Here is a 19,313-nt window from a genome sequence, read left to right on the forward strand (position 1 = left end):
CAACGTGTGATGATCCGGGGCTCTGCTTCCAGCGCATAGCGAGCAAAGCAGCGCGCCCCCGCCAAGCACTGCGTTCACCTCAAAGCTCTCCCGGGAGGCCTGCTCGCCAGGCACATGCCCTTTGGAGACCAGGTTGTTTTACGCCGTTCTATTGTGTCGCTGTGGATGTTTTTTTTAGATTGGGAATGATTCTGGTGTATGGGCTTGATAATGATATGTTAATTTATGATAATGATATGTTAATTTACTATAATGATGTTCCCAATGTTGGGAAATGCAGCCCGTCACCGACGTAAAACTCATCTATTGCCCATCCACAACTTCCCTCCATTTCAGAGGGCATTTCAGAGTCCATCACATTGCAGTGGGTCTGGAGTCACGTGTAGGCCAGACAGGGCAAGGACAGCAGATTTCCTTCCCTAAAGGACATGAGTGAACCAGATGGTGTTTTCCAACAATCAACAGTGGCTTCATTGTCACATTAGACGTTTAATTCCAGATTTTTAGTGAACTTAAGTTTCACCATCTGCTGTGGTGGGATACGAACCCAAGTCCCCAGATTTTGCTCTGGGTCTCTGGATGTCTAGTATAATGACAATACCATTGCTTCCCCTGCTCTCCAAAGAGATCAGTCCCAACTTCTCCAATGTTTATATGTAACTGAAGTTTTCCATCTCCTGGGACTATTTTTGTGAACTATTTCTTCACCCTCTCTAAAGCCTTCATATCATTCCGGATGTATGGTGTGCCCAAATGGGTGCAATGCCCCCATTCCCAGGTCAACATCCTGGGGGTTACCATTGACTAGAAACAGAACTGGACTATCCATATTAATACTGTGGCTACAAGAGCAGATCAGAGGCTGGGAATCCTGCAACGGGTAACTCACCGCCCGACTCCTCAAAGCCCATCCACCATCTACAAGGTTCACCCGGGAACCCCACCACCTGGAGGTTCCCCTCCAAGTCACTCCCCACCCTGACTTGGAAATATATCGCCGCTCCTTCACTGTCACTGGGACAACATCCTGGAACTCCCTCCCTAACAGCACAGTGGGTGTACCTACACCATGTAGACTGCAGCGGCTGAAGCGACAGCTCACTCCCACCTTCTCGGGCAACTAGAGACGGGCAATAAATGCTGGTCTAGCCACTGACTCCCACATCCCGTAAATTAATTTTTAAAATGTTGCAGCTGAGTCAATATTTTATGCAGATTTAACATAATTTCCTTGCTGTTGTCCTCTATGTACCTGTTGATAAAGTGGGGGAATGATGTCTGCTTTACTCACTGTGCTCTCCAAATATTGCTTGTTAATTCTGAAATTTATTATTGTGGAGAATGTCCCAAATGCATTCCAGAAACTCCATTGATTTTACTATCTCAGTTTATGTTCCATCTCAGTCATGTCAAACTTCAACTCTCTCATTTTAACCATACTATTACAGCGACGTAATTTTCTTAAATCCATATTTGTAAGGCCCCGACCCACCAAACTGTAAAACTCACTACAGTCCGAAGCACCACATATTTACCCAGACTATTTGGAGTCAGTCAGCTGGACAGCTGGTTGGTGATGCAGAGCGAAGCCAGCAGCGTGGGTTCAATTCCCGTACCGGCTGAGGTTATTCATGAAGTCCTCTTCTTTTGAACCTCGCCTGAGGTGTGGTGACCCTCGGGTTAAATTACCACCGGTCAGCTCTCCCCCCTCAAAGGGGAAAGCAGCCTGTGGTCACCTAGGACTGTGGCGATTTTCATTTCACGAATGTTTTATGTCCTTTATTATTCCTCATTTCGATCTATACTATATCCACTGACCGATCACATTTCCTTCTTTCCAATTGTAATTGGATCAATTACAATTCCACTGTCCTTTCTGAAGATCTTAGAGCCTGGAATATTTATCTGTGAATTTTGTGCAGTTTGTAACCGGTCTTGCTGCTACACTCTGTACCTTTAGCTGTACGTTTGCTTCTAACTCATTTGTTTTCTGTACGGAAAGCTACTTCACCTTACGGCTCTGAACAGTCCCTTGTCAGCATCATTGACGGGGTACTTTGGGATGTGCCACTATTAAGGGATTGGAGCCTGGGCAGTGGTGGCAGCTTAGTTCCCTGCAAGGTGCTGAGAAAATCAGGCAACATTTCATGGTCAATTCTGTCTGGTGACAGCCCATTGTGTTGGAGAGAATTTCACAATTTCTCGTGATACTGTTTCGAGCCCCTTGACCACTGGGTTGCTGATCAAGTTCCATTAGGGGCACAGGGCAGCACGGAAGCACAGTGGTTAGCACAGTTGCTTCACAGCTCCAGGGTCCCAGGTTCGATTCCCGGCTTGGGTCACTGTCTGTGCGGAGTCTGCACATTCTCCCCGTGTCTGCGTGGGTTTCCTCCGGGTGCTCCGGTTTCCTCCCACAGTCCAAAGATGTGCAGGTTAGGTGGATTGGCCATGATAAATTGCCCTTAGTGTCTAAAAAAGTTAATTGGGGTTACTGGGTTAAGGGGATGGGGTGGAGGAGGTGTGCGCTTGAGTGGGGTGCTCTTTCCAAGGGCCGGTGCAGACTCGATGGGCCAAATGGCCTCCTGCATCTATGAAATCTATTAACATTATGCTGCCTTGCCCACTAGGTATGTGCTCAGTTCCACAGCTCCTGAAGTAACGAAGTTTTCAGAGATAGAACCCATCTTTGAAATTGCTGAAGTCACAAATAGGCACACAAAGCGCTGGGCATTCAAAGCAGGGCTGGAAGAGATGAGCTTTGGTAACGGTTTCTCACAATGGGTCCCGCAGAATCGGGAGTGGATCTGCTTGATGTTTCCAGCACCGCCTGTTAATTTCAATTGTAATTAATCTGCTTTTGTCCTAGTTTTATTTAATTTGAAACTTTGTCTTTCAATTTAATTTTTTAATAAAACAACTCAGGACCCAGAGCAGGAATGTTTTTTGAAGGACAGTGATGATCGGAACAAAGCCAAATCCAGTGGTTTACTGAGCAGTCATGTTGTTGTGATCACGGAGAGAGGAAATGCACCAGCAGCAATCAGTTTCTTCGCAGCCCTGAGAATTCCTGTAAGTATCCGTTTATAATCAGGGTCATTCAATGGGGTGGGCCTCCTCCATTCTGGCATTGTGATACTGGCTCACTGTGAGATACACCTCAACCCGAGTTGTAACTCTTTACAAAGATACCATCAGGAAATTCAAACTCCTTTCCAGATCCTGATTCTTCTGGAAAGAACAAAGAGTTAACGTCACAGAACGATCAGAGAAGTTCAAAGGCTGAGTAATTATAAATGGGGGCATGTGTTAATTGTAATTTGGTAGCCCCACTTCCAACATTAGAATAATTCTAATACCAACATCTGAAATGGTGTTTATACTTGTAAGATGTCACCTTTCCTGCCGGGTCAGAGGAACAGATGGAGGCTTTCAGCCCCTCGCACCTGTTCCACTGCCACTCCATAGAATCTCTACAGTACACAAGGAGGCCATTCGGCCCATTGAGTCTGCACTGACCCTCTGAAAGAGCATCCTACCTAGGCCCAATCCCCCACCCTGTCCCCGTAACCCCCATCTAACCTTTGGACATTAAGGGGCAATTTATCATGGCCAATCCTCCTAACCTGCACATCTTTGGACTGTGGAGGAAACCCACACAGACAGTCACCCAAGGCCGAAATTGAACCGGGGTCCTTGGTGCTGTGAGGCAGCAGTGCTAACCACTGTTCCACCGTGTGAGGTAATAATGTCCAAACTCCATACTTCTAGCCCCATTTCCCTCAATACCATTGGATAACAAAGATCTATTCATCTCCGTTTTAGCATTTCCAGTTGATCTAACATCAGTTGCTGTTTGCAGAAGAGGATTACAAACTTTACCCCCTTTGCGCAGAGAAATATTTCCTCATTTCACTTTGCAGGGGTCTGATTCCAATTTTTTGACTAATCTCTAGTCCTTGGCTCAGCTGAAATAATCTCTGTGTCTTACCTAACTTCCCTTTAATATCTTAAAACGTTGAATTAAATCACTCCTTAATCTTTTCCATTTCAGTGAGTGCAACCCTAATTTGTGCAATCATTTCTCGTAATTTAACCTGTGGATCCCAGGTTTCATTCTGGTAAATCTACACTGCACTCCCTTCCCAGTCAATATGTCCTTCCCCAGGTAACAACACAGCAGGCCTGGCAACGTCTATGGAGAGAGAAAAAGTTAATGTTTCAGGTCCGAGATGGCTCACCTTCAGAAATATTGGACTAGAAGCATTAACTCTGTTTCTGTCTGCTCTCTGTAGTATTTTGCTTTAATCCTTCCAAGGTGTGTGCGTCGAGCTGCTCTCCGTACTCTGGGTGTTGTTTAACCAAGGCTTTGCGTAGCTGAAACGTGGCAGCAGCCCCATTGTATTCTAATAGAACATCGAACATCGAACAATACAGCGCAGTACAGGCCCTTCGGCCCACGATGTTGCACCGAAACAAAAGCCATCTAACCTACACTATGCCATTATCATCCATATGTTTATCCAATAAACTTTTAAATGCCCTCAATGTTGGCGAGTTCACTACTGTAGCAGGTAGGGCATTCCACGGCCTCACTACTCTTTGCGTAAAAATCCACGAACTATGAGGCCGTTGTTCCATTAGTCTTTTATATTGCTTTCTATACCTGTTTGTGATATTTTAATAATTTATCTACCTGGACCCCCCCCATCGTTTTAAACACCAGATGTTTCTAACTTTTCACCATTTTGAAAGTGCCCTATTCTCTCCCTTTTAGATCCAATTCGGTTAACCTACAGTCAAATTAAAATCCACTTTGCCACAGTTTAGCCCATTTAATCTGTTAAAATCTCTAACTTTATGGTTCCAACTTCACTTTTTGGACATGAAGGGGCAATTTATCATGGCCAATCCTCCTAACCTGCACATCTTTGGACTGTGGGAGGAAACCCACGCAGACACGCCACCTATCATTGTGTCAGGGAAGATGTGTCTTTGAATTCTATTATCTGAGTCGTTACTCGATACAATGAGTAGTTGAGGTCCCGATACACACCTTTGAGGGGCATACTACCAATTAGAGAACTTGCCCATTATTTCTACAAATATATAAAACAAAAAAGTGTGGCTAAGGTAAATATTGGTCCTTTAGAGGATGAGAAGGGAGATTTAATAATGGGAGATGAGGAAATGGCTGAGGAACTGAACAGGTTTTTTGGGTCGGTCTTCACAGTGGAAGACACAAATAACATGCCAGTGACTGATAGAAATGAGGCTATGACAGGTGAGGACCTTGAGAGGATAGTTATCACTAAGGAGGTAGTGATGGGCAAGCTAATGGGGCTAAAGGTAGACAAGTCTCCTGGCCCTGATGGAATGCATCCCAGAGTGCTAAAAGAGATGGCTAGGGAAATTGAAAATGCACTAGTGATAATTTACCAAAATTCACTAGACTCTGGGGTGGTCCCGGCGGATTGGAAATTAGCAAACGTGACACCACTGTTTAAAAAAGGAGTGAGTCATAAAGCGAGTAATTATCGGCCAGTGAGCTTAACTTCGGTAGTAGGGAAGATGCTGGAATCTATCATCAAGGAAGAAATAGCGAGGCATCTGGATGGAAATTGTCCCAGTGGACAGACGCAGTATGGGTTCATAAAGGTCAGGTCGTGCCTAACTAATTTACTGGAATATTTTGAGGACATTACCAATGCGGTAGATAACGGGGAGCCAATAGATGTGGTATATCTGGATTTCCAGAAAGCTTTTGACAAGGTGCCACACAAAAGGTTGCTGTATAAGATAAAGATGCATGGCATTAAGGGTAAAGTAGTAGCATGGATAGAGGATTGGTTAATTAATAGAAAGCAAAGAGTGGGGCTTAATGGGTGTTTCTCTGGCAATCAGTAGCTAGTGGTGTCCCTCAGGGATCAGTGTTGGGCGCACAACTGTTCACAATTTACATAGATGATTTGGAGTTGGGGACCAAGGGCAATGTGTCCAAGTTTGCAGACGACACTAAGATAAGTGGTAAAGCAAAAAGTGCAGAGGACACTGGAAGTCTGCAGAGGGATTTGGATAGGTTAAATGAATGGGCTAGGGTCTGGCAGATGAAATACAATGTTGACAAATGTGAGGTTATCCATTTTGGTAGGAATAACAGCAAAAGGGATTATTATTTAAATGATAAAATATTAAAACATGCTGCTGTGCAGAGAGACCTGGGTGTGCTAGTGCATGAATCGCAAAAAGTTGGTTTACAGGTGCACCAGGTGATTAAGAAGGCAAATGGAGTTTTGTCCTTCATTGTTAGAGGGATGGAGTTTAAGACTAGGGAGGTTATGCTGCAATTGTATAGGGTGTTGGTGAGGCCGCATCTGGAGTATTGTGTTCAGTTTTGGTCTCCTTACTTGAGAAAGGACGTACTGGCACTGGAGGGTGTGCTGCAGAGGAGATTCACTAGGTTAATCCCAGAGCTGAAGGGGTTGGATTACGAGGCGAGGTTGAGTAGACAGGGACTGTACTTGTTGGAATTTAGAAGGATGAGGGGGGATCTTATAGAAGCATATAAAATTATGAAGGGAATAGACAGGATAGATGCGGGCAGGTTGTTTCCACTGGCGTGTGAAAGCGGAACTAGGGGGCATAGCCTCAAAATAAGGGGAAGTAGATTTAGGACTGAGTTTAGGAGGAACTTCTTCACCCAAAGGGTTGTGAATCTATGGAATTCCTTGCCCAGTGAAGCAGTAGAGGCTCCTTCATTGAATGTTTTTAAGATAAAGATAGATAGTTTTTTGAAGAATAAAGAGATTAAGGGTTATGGTGTTCGGGCCGGAAAGTGGAGCTGAGTCCACAAAGATCAGCCATGATCTCATTGAATGGCGGAGCAGGCTCGAGGGGCCAGATGGCCTACTCCTGTTCCTAGTTCTTATGTTCTTAGATTCCGACTTTATAACCTGCCAGTCAGGCAATTTCCCACCCAGGACCATAACTTCCATGAGCTTCAATTTTAGCTCAGTTACTGATGCGGGACTGTATCAAATGCCTTCTGGAGGTCCATACAACAAAATAGACGTTTTCCACTCCACTATAGTCACCTCTTCAAAAATTCTGCTTTGTCTGGCATGATTTCCTCTTTTGGGACTAACTTTAGTTGTGTTGTAGTTCCACAGGGATTTCAGGCGTCATCATTTTTATAATTAATTTATGGGATGAGGCCAGCATTTATTCCCATCTCTAATTGCCGTTCATTGGGTGGTGGTGAGCTGCCTTCTTGAACCGCTGCAGTCCTTGTGACGCAGGTACACCCACTGTGCTGTTAGAGAGGGAGTTTGATGATTTTGACCCAGTGACAGTGAAGGAACGGCCGATATATTTCCAAGTCAGGGTGGTGAGTGACTTGGAGGGGAACCTCCAGGTGGTGGGGTTCCCAGGTATCTGCTGCTCTTGTCCTTCTAGATGGTGCTGGGTGTGGGTGCTGCCTCAGGAACCTTGGTGAGTTGCTGCAGTGCATCATGCAGATGGTACACACGGCTGTCACTGTGCGTCAGTGGTGGAGGCAGTAGATGTCTAAGATGATGGATGTGGTGCCAATCAAGCGGCTGCTTTGTCCTGGATGGTGTCGAGCTCCCTGAGTGTTGTTGGAGCTGCTCATCCAGGCAAGTGGAGAGTATTCCATCACACTCCTGACTTGTTCTTCACCTATTTCCCTGTAAATTGTGTATTTTTTAAATTTTTCGAATCTAGGGGCAATTTTGGCCAATCCACCTACCCTGCACATTTTTGGGTTGTGGGGGTGAGACCCACGCAGACACGGGGAGAATGTGCAAACTCCGCATGGGCAGTGACCCGGGGCTGGGACCTAACCCGGATCCTTGGTGCCGTGAGGCAGCAGTGCTAACCACTGCGCCACCCCTGTAAATTGTTCCTTTTTAAAGGGTGATTCAATTCCATTGAAGCTTTCAAATGAATCAGCTTCTACCAGCCTTTCAGGCAGGGCATTCCAAATTTATAATTCATTGTGGTGACACAAAAGGCTGCTCATTTCCCTCCTTGTCTCAGACCTGCTGCGATTGTCCAGTCTTTTCCTATTTTTGTGTCGACAGTTATTTGTCTGGTTGTGTTTTGCAGGGTGTGGTGGAATTCTCCTTGTGTCTGCTCTTTGCCAAACTGGTCAGTTACACATTCCTTTTCTGGCTTCCAATGTATCTTGCCAACAAAGGTAAGTAGCAATGTCTGAAACCAGTGCTGTGCTTGCAGTGGCTTGGGTTGTGTTGGAATTATTCCAAATTGCACTGATGTGTGTTTGATGCTGATTAAAAGTACAGCTCTTCCTTTAACAAAGGATATAACATTTGGAAGTGACAGCACCTTCCCTGATACAACAGCAACAGTCAGAGTGTATGACGGTGTACCGCACATTTAAAACTATAAAGTATGGCAGTGTGCCATGTGTTCCTTTTAATTTCCCTTTGTTCCCATTTCTTTTGTTTTATTTTATTATTTTTGGTCCGTTGATTCATAATATGAATGTGCCTTTAAGCAGTGGACGTAAGCGGAGGCAGCCTGCTAGCCAGGACAGTGTGTTCCAGGATAAAAGCAAATTACTGCAGATGCTGGAATGTGAAACAAGAACAGATATTACTGGAAAATCTCAGCACATCGGACAGCATCTGTGGAGAGAGAGAGGAGCTAACATTTCAAGTCTGGATGACTCTTTGTCAAAGAGTCTATGATTGGACCTGTTATGGGCCAGGGTTTAAAAACTCCTCTGTTATGAAGTCCACCTGACCTACAACCTTGGTGTTGAATTTGGCTTTGATGAACCCAAGAGCCTTCACTTCAGGTGTGATTCAACAGTCTTCCCAGACACTTTATCCAAAACAAGCTTTATTCTAAGAACTTAGTTAACATTTATATAAATACACAGCAATAATTTTTATCAATTATAAACATAAGGACCTCACAGAGCTGCAGTAATCTATGTATAACCCTTAATGAATTCCCCCTTAACTGTTCCAATTCAAAAACAAAATCCCATAAAACAAAAACCCCTTTTCAAGGGCGTGGCCCAGCACTCTGCATTCTCACTTGAATAAGACTGGCTTTCCCGGAGATTCTGACCCCGTCTCACCAGGTTCAAACCGGAAAGCAAACTATATCCAAAGCCACCACCAAGGTGATTTTTACTGGAACAGATATTTAAAATGAAACTAGAGAGAGACAGGCCAAAACACTTTCTCTTGTCTCAGTCCACAGCAGTCAAATGTGAAAGCGAAACCAAAAACCTCACACAGCCACAGCCCAGCTCCACCCACACAATTACATCACTGAAGCCATGTGATAAGACAAAAACCTTTCTTAAAGGGACACTCACATGACAACTATGATGTTGTGGCTATCACAGAAACGTGGTTAAAGGAAGGGCAGGATTGGCAGCTGAACGTTGGAGGATATAGATGCTTCAGGAGAGATAGAGGGGGATGTAAAAGGGGTGGGGGAGTAGCATTACTGGTTAAGGAAAATATTATAGCCGTCCTGCGGGAGGACACCTCGGAGGGCTCGACAATGTGGCAATCTGGGTAGAGCTCAGGAACAGGAAGGGGGAAATCACAATGTTAAGGGTTTATTACAGGCCCCCCAACTGTCAGCGAGTGATAGAGGAGCAGCTAGGTAGAGAGATTTTGGAAAGGTGCAAATATGGCGGTTGTTGTGGTAGGGAATTTTAATTTCCCCTAAATTGACTGGGACTCACTTAGTGCTGGGGGCTTGGATGGGGCAGAGTTTGTAAGTTGTATCCAGGAAGGCTTCTTTTTTTAAAAAAAAATCTTTTTACACCAGGAAGGCTTCTTGACGCAATATGTAGGTAGCCCAACTAGGGAAGGGGCAGTACTGGACCTGGTATTGGGGTGTGAGCCTGGACAGGCGGTTGAGGTTTCAGTCGGGGAACATTTTGGGAGTAGTGACCACAATTCCGTAGGTTTTAGGGTACTTTTGGATAAGGATGAGGGTAACCCTCGCGTTAAGGTGCTAAACTGGGGAAAGGCAAATTACGATAACATTAGGAATTGAAGAATTTGGATTGGGTGCGGCTGTTGGAAGGTAAATCAACATCGGACATGTGGGAATTTTTCAAGCAACAGTTGATTAGGATTCAGGAAAGTCACATTCCTGAGAGAACGAAGGGTAAGTATGGGAAATTTAGGGAGCCTTGAATAACGAGGGATATTGTGAACCTCATCAGAAAGAACAAGGAGGCTTTTGTATGGTCGAGAAGGGTGGGGACAGTCGAAACCCTTGAGGAGTATAAAGAAAGTAGGAAGGTACTAAAGCGGGAAATTAGGAGGGCTAGGAGGGATCATGAAAAGTCGTTGGCAAGTAGGATTAAGGTGAATACCAAAGCTTTTTATTCGTATGTAAAAAGCAAGAGGGTGGCCAGGGAAAGGATTGGACCACTTAACGACAGTGGGGGGAATCTATGTGTCGAGCCAGAGGAAATGGGCGAGGTACTAGATGAATACTTTACATCAAGGTTCACCAAAGAAAGTGACTTTGTGGAAATTGATTCTTGGGTCGGGTGTGTGGACAGTCTGGATCATGTTAACATCAAAAAGGAGGAGGTATTGGGTCGTTTAAAAGATATTAAGGTAGATAAGTCTCCTGGGCTGGATGGGATTTACCCCAGAATACTGAGGGAAGTAAGGGAGAAAACTACTGGGGTCTTGACTGACATCTTTGCATCCTCATTGGCTCCAGGTGAGACCCCAGAGGACTGGAGAATAACCAATGCGGTACCCCTGTTTAAGAAAGGTAGCAGGGATAATCCTGGAAACTATAGGCCGGTGAGCCTCACGTCGGTAGGAGGTAAATTATTGGAGAGAATTCTCAGGGACAGTATTTATGCCCATTTGGAAACAAATGGACTCATAAGTGATCGACAGCATGGTTTTGTGAAGGGGAGGTCGTGCCTCACTAACTTGATCGTGATTTTTGAGGAGGTCACAAAGGTGATTGATGAGGGCAGTGGATGTTGTTTACATGGACTTCAGTAAAGCCTTTGTCAAGGTGCCTTATGGCAGACAGGTACGAAAGGGTAGCAATAGAAGGGTGTTTTTCTGAATGGAAGTTTGTGACTGTGGTGTTCCACAGGGATCTGTGCTGGAGCCTCTGTTGTTTGTGGTGTACACAAACTATTTGGAGGAAAATATAGCTGATCAGATTAGTAAATTTGCGGATGACACCAAGGTTGGTGGAGTGGTAGATAGAACATAGAACATCCAGTGCAGAAGGAGGCCATTTGGTCCATCGTGTCTGCACCGGCCCATCGTGTCTGTAACGACCCACTTAAGCCCGCAATTCCACCCTATCCCCGTAACCCAATAACCCCTCATAACCATTTTGGACACTAAGGGCAATTTATAATGGCCAATCCACCTAACCTGCACGTCTTTGGACTGTGGGAGGAAACTGGAGCACCCGGAGGAAACCCTCACAGACACTGGGAGAACGTGCAGACTCCGCACAGGCAGTGACCCAGTGGGGAATCGAACCTGGGACCCTGGCGCTGTGAAGCCACAGTGCGAGCCACTGTGCTACCGTGCTGCCCATAATTAGTGTTGAGGATTGTCAGAGGATACAGCAGGACATAGATAGGTTGGAGACTTGGGCAAAGAAATGGCAAATGGAGTTTAATCCGGACAAATGTGAGGTAATGAATTTTGGTAGGTCTAACATAGAGGGGAAATATACCGTAAATGCACAACTCTTGGGAATATAGAAAGTCTGAGATCTCTGGGCGTGCAGGCCCACAGATGTTTGAAGGTGGCAACACAAGCGGACAAGGTAGTCAAGAAAGCATACGGAATGCTTGCCTTCATTGGACGGGGCATCGAGTATAAAAACTGGCAAGTCACGCTACAGTTGTATAGAACCTTGGTAAGGCCGCACTTGGAATATTGCGCACAATTCTGGTCGCCACACTACCAGAAGGATGTGGAGGCTATGGAGAGGGTGCAGAGGAGGTTTACCAGGATGTTGCCTAGTCTGGAGGGTGTGAGCTATGTGGAGAGGCTAAATAGACTCTAACTGTTTTCATTAGAAAGACAGAGGTTATGGGGCGACTTGATAGACGCCTACAAGATTATGAGGGGCGTGGACAGAGTGGATGGGCAGGCACTCTTTCCCAGGGTGGAGGGGTCAGTCACCTTGGGGCAGAGGTTTAAGGTCCGTGGAGCAAAGTTTAGAGGAGATGTGCGAGGCAGGTTTTTTACACAGAGGGTGGTGAGTGCCTGGAACGCGTTGCCAGGGGAGGCTGTGGAAGCAGATACATTAACGCCATTCAAAAGGCATCTTGACAAACACATGGATAGGATGGGTATAGAGGGACATGGCACAAGGAAGTGCTGAGGGTTTTGGCCAAGGGTGGTATCATGACCGATACAGGCTTGGAGGGCCGAAGGGCCTGTTCCTGTACTGTATTGTTCTTTTTTTATAAATTTAGAGTACGCAATTATTATTTCCAATTAAGGGGCGATTTAGCGTGGCCAATCCACCTATCCTGCACATCTTTTGGGTTGTGGGGGCGAAACCCACGCAGACACGGGGAGAATGTGCAAATTCCACACGGACAGTGACCCAGAGCCGGGATTCGAACCCGGGTCCTCAGCGCCGTAGGCAGCAGTGCTAACCACTGCACCACCGTGCTGCCCCTATGCTGTATTGTTCTTGTGCTGTATTGTTCTTTGTTAGAGCTGGAGAGAGCTGGAAAGAGGGTCCGAGCTGTACTGTTAATGGCAGGGGGAGGGGTGTTGAGTTGTGGGGCTGGATTCAGGATCTGTTTTTGGAGAGAATACAGACTCACCGGCACCGAGGGAATCTGAAGAACTGGCTTTGGAGGAAGTTGGTTCATAGAAACGTAGAAAATAGGTGCAGGAGTGGGCCATTCGGCCCTTCGAGTCTGCACCACCATTCAATGTGGTCAAGGCTGATCGTGCAAATTCAGTCTCCCACTCCCCCTTTCTCTCCATTCCCCTGGATCCCTTTAGCCGCAAGGGCCACGTCCAGCTGCCTCTTGAACATATCCAACGTACTGACCCCAACAGCTTTCTGTGGGAGAGAATTCCACAAGTTCACAGCTCTCTGAGAGAAGAAGTTCTTCCTCATCTCAGTCCTGAATGGCTGACCCCTTATTCCTAGGCTGTGACTCCTAGTTCTGGACGTTCCCAACATCCGGAACATTCTTCCCGCATCTCGCCTGTTCAGTCCCATCAGGATTTTCTATGTTTCTATGAGATCCCCTCTCATTCTTCTAAACTCCAGTCAGTACGAGCCCAGTCCATCCAGTCTTTCTTCATCTGTCAGTCCTGCCATCCCGGGAATTAGTCTGGTGAACCTTCGCTGGACACCCTCAATAGCAAGAATGTCCTTCCTCAAACTAGGAGACTAAAACTGCCACAATATGCAAGGTGTGGCCTCACCAAGGCCCCGTATAACTGCAGCAAGACATCCCTCCTCCTATACTCAAACCCTCTCACTATGAAGGCCAGCGTGCCATTAGCTTCCCTCACCGCCTGCTGTACCCGAATGCCAACCTTCAGCGACTGTTCCACCATCACACCCACGTCTCGTTACACTTCCCCTTTTTATAAACTGCCACCATTCAGATAATCTGCCTTCCTGTTATTTCCACCAAACTGGATAACCTCACATTTACCCACATTATATTGCATTTGCCAAGTATTTGCCCACTCAGCCAGCCTGCCCAAGTCGCCCTGCAGCCTCTTTGCATCCTCCTCAGCACGCACTGCCACCCAGCTTAGTGTCGTCTGCAAATTTGGAGATATTGCAATTCCATCGTCCAAATCATTAATGTATATTGTGAAGAGCTGGGCCCCCAGCACTGAACCCTGCGGTACTCCACTAGTCACTGTCAACCACTCTGAAAAGGACCCGTTTATTCCCACTCTTTGCTTCCTGTCTGCCAACCAGTTCTCTATCCTTGCCAATACATTTCCCCAATACGATGAGCTTTAATTTTGCTCACTAATCTCTTGTGTGGGACCTTGTCAAAAGCCTTTTGAAAGTCCAGATACACAACATCCACTGGTTCACCCTTGTCCACTCTACTGGTCATATCCTCAAAAACTTCCAGAAGATTTGTCGACCCTTTCGTGAATCCGTGTTGACTTGGACCGATCCTGTCCCCGCTTTTCAAATGCTCGGTTATTTTATCCTGAATAATTGACTCCAGCACTTTCTCCACCACCAATGTCAGGCTAACCGGTCTGTAATTGTCCGTTTTTTTTCAACCCCTCCTTTTTTCAAAAGTGGGGTTACGTTAGCTACCCTCCAATCCTTTGGAACTCTTCCAGAGTCTATAGAATTTTGGAAAATGATCACCCTATGCATCCACTATTTCTCGGGCCACTTCCTTAAGTACTCTGGGATGCAGAACACCAGGCCCTGGGGATTTAATCCCATCAATTTCCCCAACACAATTTCCTGAATAATAAAGATTTCCTTCAGTTCCTCCTTCATGCTAGACCCTCTGTCCCCTAGTATTTCCGGAAGGTTATTTGTGCCCTTAGTGCAGACAGATCCAAAGTATTTGTTCAACTGGTCTGCCATCTCTTTGTCGCCCATCATGAATTCCCCTGATTCTAACTGTGAGGGTCCTACATTTGTCTTCACCAGTCTTTTTCTCTTCACATATCTATAGAAGCTTTTGCAGTCAGTTTTTATGTTTTCTGCAAGCTTACCCTCCTTTCTATTTTCTCCTTCTGAATTAAACCCTTTGTCCTCCTCTGCTGAATTTTAAATTTCTCCCAGGCCTCGGGCTTGCTGCTCTTTCTGGCCAATTTATTTGCCTCCTCTTTGGGTTTAACACTCTCCCTGATTTCCCTGTTAGCCACGGTTCAGCCACCTTCCCCGTCTTACTCTGGAGTCAATTAGTGTTCTTTAAATTTCTGCCATTGCCTATCCACCGTCAACCCCTTAAGTGTCCTTTGCCAGCTTATTCTAGCCAATGCAAATTTCATACCTTCAAAATTAGCTTTCTTTAAGTTCAGACTTAACTGTGTCGCTCTCCATCTTGATGACGAATTCTACCATATTATGGTCACTCTTCCCTAAAAGATCTTGCACCGCCACATTGCTAATTAATCCTCTCCTTGCACAATAAGCAGTCTAGGATGGCCTGCTCTCTAGTTGTCGTGAAAACTATCCCTTACACATTCCAGGAAATCCTCCTCCATCGCACTGCTACCAGTTTGATTAGCCCAATCAATATGCAGATTGAAGTCGCCCTTAATAACTGCTGTACCCTTACTGCGCGCATCTCTAATTTCCTGTTTGATGCCACCCCCAACCTCACAACTACTGTTTGGTGGTCTGTACACAACTCTCATTAACGTTTTTGCCCTTTGGTGTTCCAGAGGGCTGGTGTTCCAGAGGGCACACAGATTCCACATCGTCCAGGCTAATGTCCTTCCTCACTATTGTGTTAATCTCCTCTTTAAGCAGCAATGCTGCCCCACCTTCCTTTCCTTTCCTTCTATCTTTCCTGAATATTGAATCTCCCTGGATGTTGTTCCCATCCTTGGTCACCCAGGAGCCAGGTCTCCATGATCCCAATTACATCATATCTGCTAATGATTGTCAGCGCAGTTAATTCATTAGACTTATTACAAATGCTCCTCGCATTAAGACACAGAGCCTTCAGGCTTCTTTTTTTGCCATTTATTGCCCTTTTAGAGTTATGATGTAATGTGGCCCTTTTTGATTTTTGTCTTTGGTTTCTCTGCCTTCCACCTTTCCCTTCACTGCCTTTTCTATCTGTCTCCACCTTACTTCCCTCTGACTTCCTGCATCGGTTCCCACCCACTGCCACATTAGTTTAAACCCTCCCCAACAACACTAGCAAACACTCCTCCTCAGACATTGGTTCCAGTCCTGCCCAGGTGCAGATGTTTGGTTTGTACTGGTCCCACCTCCCCCAGAACCGGTTCCAGTGCCCCTGGAATTTGATTCCTTCCATCTTGCACCATCCCTCAAGCCACATATTCATCTTATCTATCCTGACATTCCTACTCTGACTTGCACGTGGCACTGGTAGAAATCCTGAGATTATGACCTTTGAGGTCCTGCTTTTTAGTTTAACTCCTAACTCCCTAAATTCAGCTTGAAGGACTCATCCCGTCTTTTACCTATGTCGTTGGTGCCTATGTGCGCCCTGACAGCTGGCTGTTCACCCTCCACCCCCCCCCCCCCCCCCCCAGAATGTCCTGCAGCCGCTCCGAGACATCCTTGACCCTTGCACCAGGGAGGCAACATACCATCCTGGAGTCTCGATTGCGTCCGCAGAAAGGCCTGCCTGCTCCTTTAACAAGTGAATCCCCTATCACTATAGCTCCACCACTATTTTCCCTGCCCTCCTGCGCAGCAGAGCCAGCCACGGTGCCATGAACCTGGCTGTTGCTGCCTTCCCCTGGTGAGCCATCTCCCCCAACAGTATCCAAAACGGTTTATATCTGTTTTGAATGGAGATGACAGCAGGGGACCCCTGCACTGCCTTCCTACTCTCCCTCTGTCTGTCTGGCTGGCAATCTGTGGGTTGGCCAAGGACCGTCTTCTGGTTTCCAATAGCCAGTGATTGGTTCCTGCAGGATGCATCTGGGAGAGCTGGTCAGAAGTGACTGGATGTTGAAAGGAGATGGAACTTTCTCTCTGTTGAAGTAAAGGACTGTTTTATTGTTCTAATATCAGTGAGTGCCTGGCACATCTTTACTATATAGTTGAAATAATATTAGATCTACGAAGTAGACAGCCCTGCCAGAGAAAACCCTTTCAAGCTTTGAAGGAAGAAGCATCGAAGCCAAAGATTGCACTCTTGAAAGACTTTAACTGAAAACCATCCTAGTGGACCAGAGATTCTTTATCCTTTAACTTAATCATCACTTTTCCTCCCTCTCCACCACTCTTTCCCGCAGTGTTGTCTGTCTGCGTGCGTGCGTGCAGAGTGGGGACGAGTTGGAAAGGGAGGGTTGGGTAAGGGGTATTAGGTAGCCATTTACATTCTTGTCAGTTTAGTTATAGTGCTGTTAATTAACTGAAGGTATTTGTGATAAATTTACAAAGTTGGAGACTGCAATTTATTGCACTCAGCCAAGGTCCTCGGGTATTTTAAAAATATCATTTGAGTTCACCTGTGTTGAGACTCCAGGTAAAGTGGGGCTGGGATTGGTCAGGCCCTAGACCAGGGTGTTGTCCCACATGTATTTCTGTAAAGGGTTTCTGTGAGAAGCAGTAGGAAATAGTGAGAACCCTGTCAGTTTGAAATATTTTTCTGCCTTAACATTTAATTTACTTTGTTTTTACAGAACACTTTGATGCCAAAAAGGCTGGAGATGTTTCAACACTGTTTGACGTGGGTGGAATCATAGGTATGAGTTATCCCAATCACTCGAAGCATGACGATGTTATAACCTGTTAATTGTTGATGAAAGGAAGGAGAGCACCAGGTGCTTTCGCAAACTCCCAGTTGTTGCATAATCAGAGTTGGCAGAAGGCCCGGAGTTGAGGCTTTGTTTGGAGTGTTAGATGTTTACAGTGTTATATTAGCATGAGTCAGTGCAAGCTTGTCCAAGGTACGGCCCAGTGGCTGGATGCGGCTCACTAAGCCACTCTGGCAGACGCTCCGTGTCTCTGGCAGACGCTCCGTGTCTCTGGCAGACGCTCCGTGTCTCTGGCAGACGCTCCGTGTCTCTGGCAGACGCTCCGTGTCTCTGGCAGACGCTCCGTGTCTCTGGCAGACGCTCCGTGTCTCTGGCAGACGCTCCGTGTCTCTGGCAGACGCTCCGTGTCTCTGGCAGACGCTCCGTGTCTCTGGCAGACGCTCCGTGTCTCTGGCAGACGCTCCGTGTCTCTGGCAGACGCTCCGTGTCTCTGGCAGACGCTCCGTGTCTCTGGCAGACGCTCCGTGTCTCTGGCAGACGCTCCGTGTCTCTGGCAGACGCTCCGTGTCTCTGGCAGACGCTCCGTGTCTCTGGCAGACGCTCCGTGTCTCTGGCAGACGCTCCGTGTCTCTGGCAGACGCTCCGTGTCTCTGGCAGACGCTCCGTGTCTCTGGCAGACGCTCCGTGTCTCTGGCAGACGCTCCGTGTCTCTGGCAGACGCTCCGTGTCTCTGGCAGACGCTCCGTGTCTCTGGCAGACGCTCCGTGTCTCTGGCAGACGCTCCGTGTCTCTGGCAGACGCTCCGTGTCTCTGGCAGACGCTCCGTGTCTCTGGCAGACGCTCCGTGTCTCTGGCAGACGCTCCGTGTCTCTGGCAGACGCTCCGTGTCTCTGGCAGACGCTCCGTGTCTCTGGCAGACGCTCCGTGTCTCTGGCAGACGCTCCGTGTCTCTGGCAGACGCTCCGTGTCTCTGGCAGACGCTCCGTGTCTCTGGCAGACGCTCCGTGTCTCTGGCAGACGCTCCGTGTCTCTGGCAGACGCTCCGTGTCTCTGGCAGACGCTCCGTGTCTCTGGCAGACGCTCCGTGTCTCTGGCAGACGCTCCGTGTCTCTGGCAGACGCTCCGTGTCTCTGGCAGACGCTCCGTGTCTCTGGCAGACGCTCCGTGTCTCTGGCAGACGCTCCGTGTCTCTGGCAGACGCTCCGTGTCTCTGGCAGACGCTCCGTGTCTCTGGCAGACGCTCCGTGTCTCTGGCAGACGCTCCGCGTCTCTGGCAGACGCTCCGCGTCTCTGGCAGACGCTCCGCGTCTCTGGCAGACGCTCCGCGTCTCTGGCAGACGCTCCGCGTCTCTGGCAGACGCTCCGCGTCTCTGGCAGACGCTCCGCGTCTCTGGCAGACGCTCCGCGTCTCTGGCAGACGCTCCGCGTCTCTGGCAGACGCTCCGCGTCTCTCTGGCCTACATGTGACTCCAAACCCACAGCAATGTGGTATCTCTGAAATGCCATCTGACATGACTCAGTAACTACTCAGTTGAAGGCTTATTAGGGATGGACAATAATGCTGGCCCATCTAGCGATACCCACAACCTGTCAATGAAGTTTAAAAAACACTCACTGGCTAAACCGTTTTTCCACATGTTACTCCTTTTCAATCTGTGCCCTCTCGATCTCGATCCTTCGATTTGGATTTGTTTATTGTCACGTGTACCGAGGTACAGTGAAAAGCATTTTTCTGCGAGCAGCTCAACAGATCATTAAGTACATGAGAAGAAAAGGGAATAAAAGAAAATACATAATAGGGCAACACAACATATACAATGTAACTACATAAGCACCGGCATCGGGTGAAGCATACAGGGTGTAGTGTTA

General features: G+C 47.0%; 1 protein-coding gene across 4 annotated transcripts in view; it reads left to right on the plus strand.

Annotated features, from left to right (window-relative positions):
- Positions 1 to 19,313, plus strand: part of slc37a1 (solute carrier family 37 member 1) — a 198,433-nt gene that overhangs the window by 69,555 nt on the left and 109,565 nt on the right. For all 4 annotated transcript variants that reach the window (XM_072513035.1, XM_072513037.1, XM_072513034.1 and 1 more), the window contains 3 exons: positions 2,923 to 3,069; positions 8,125 to 8,215; positions 17,370 to 17,432. In XM_072513035.1, coding sequence (XP_072369136.1) covers positions 2,923 to 3,069; positions 8,125 to 8,215; positions 17,370 to 17,432 — 301 coding nt within the window. The remainder of the gene's footprint in view (positions 1 to 2,922; positions 3,070 to 8,124; positions 8,216 to 17,369; positions 17,433 to 19,313) is intronic.

This window comes from Scyliorhinus torazame, chromosome 8, assembly GCF_047496885.1.
Source record: "Scyliorhinus torazame isolate Kashiwa2021f chromosome 8, sScyTor2.1, whole genome shotgun sequence".
In the NCBI taxonomy this organism is placed as follows: Eukaryota; Metazoa; Chordata; class Chondrichthyes; order Carcharhiniformes; family Scyliorhinidae; genus Scyliorhinus; species Scyliorhinus torazame.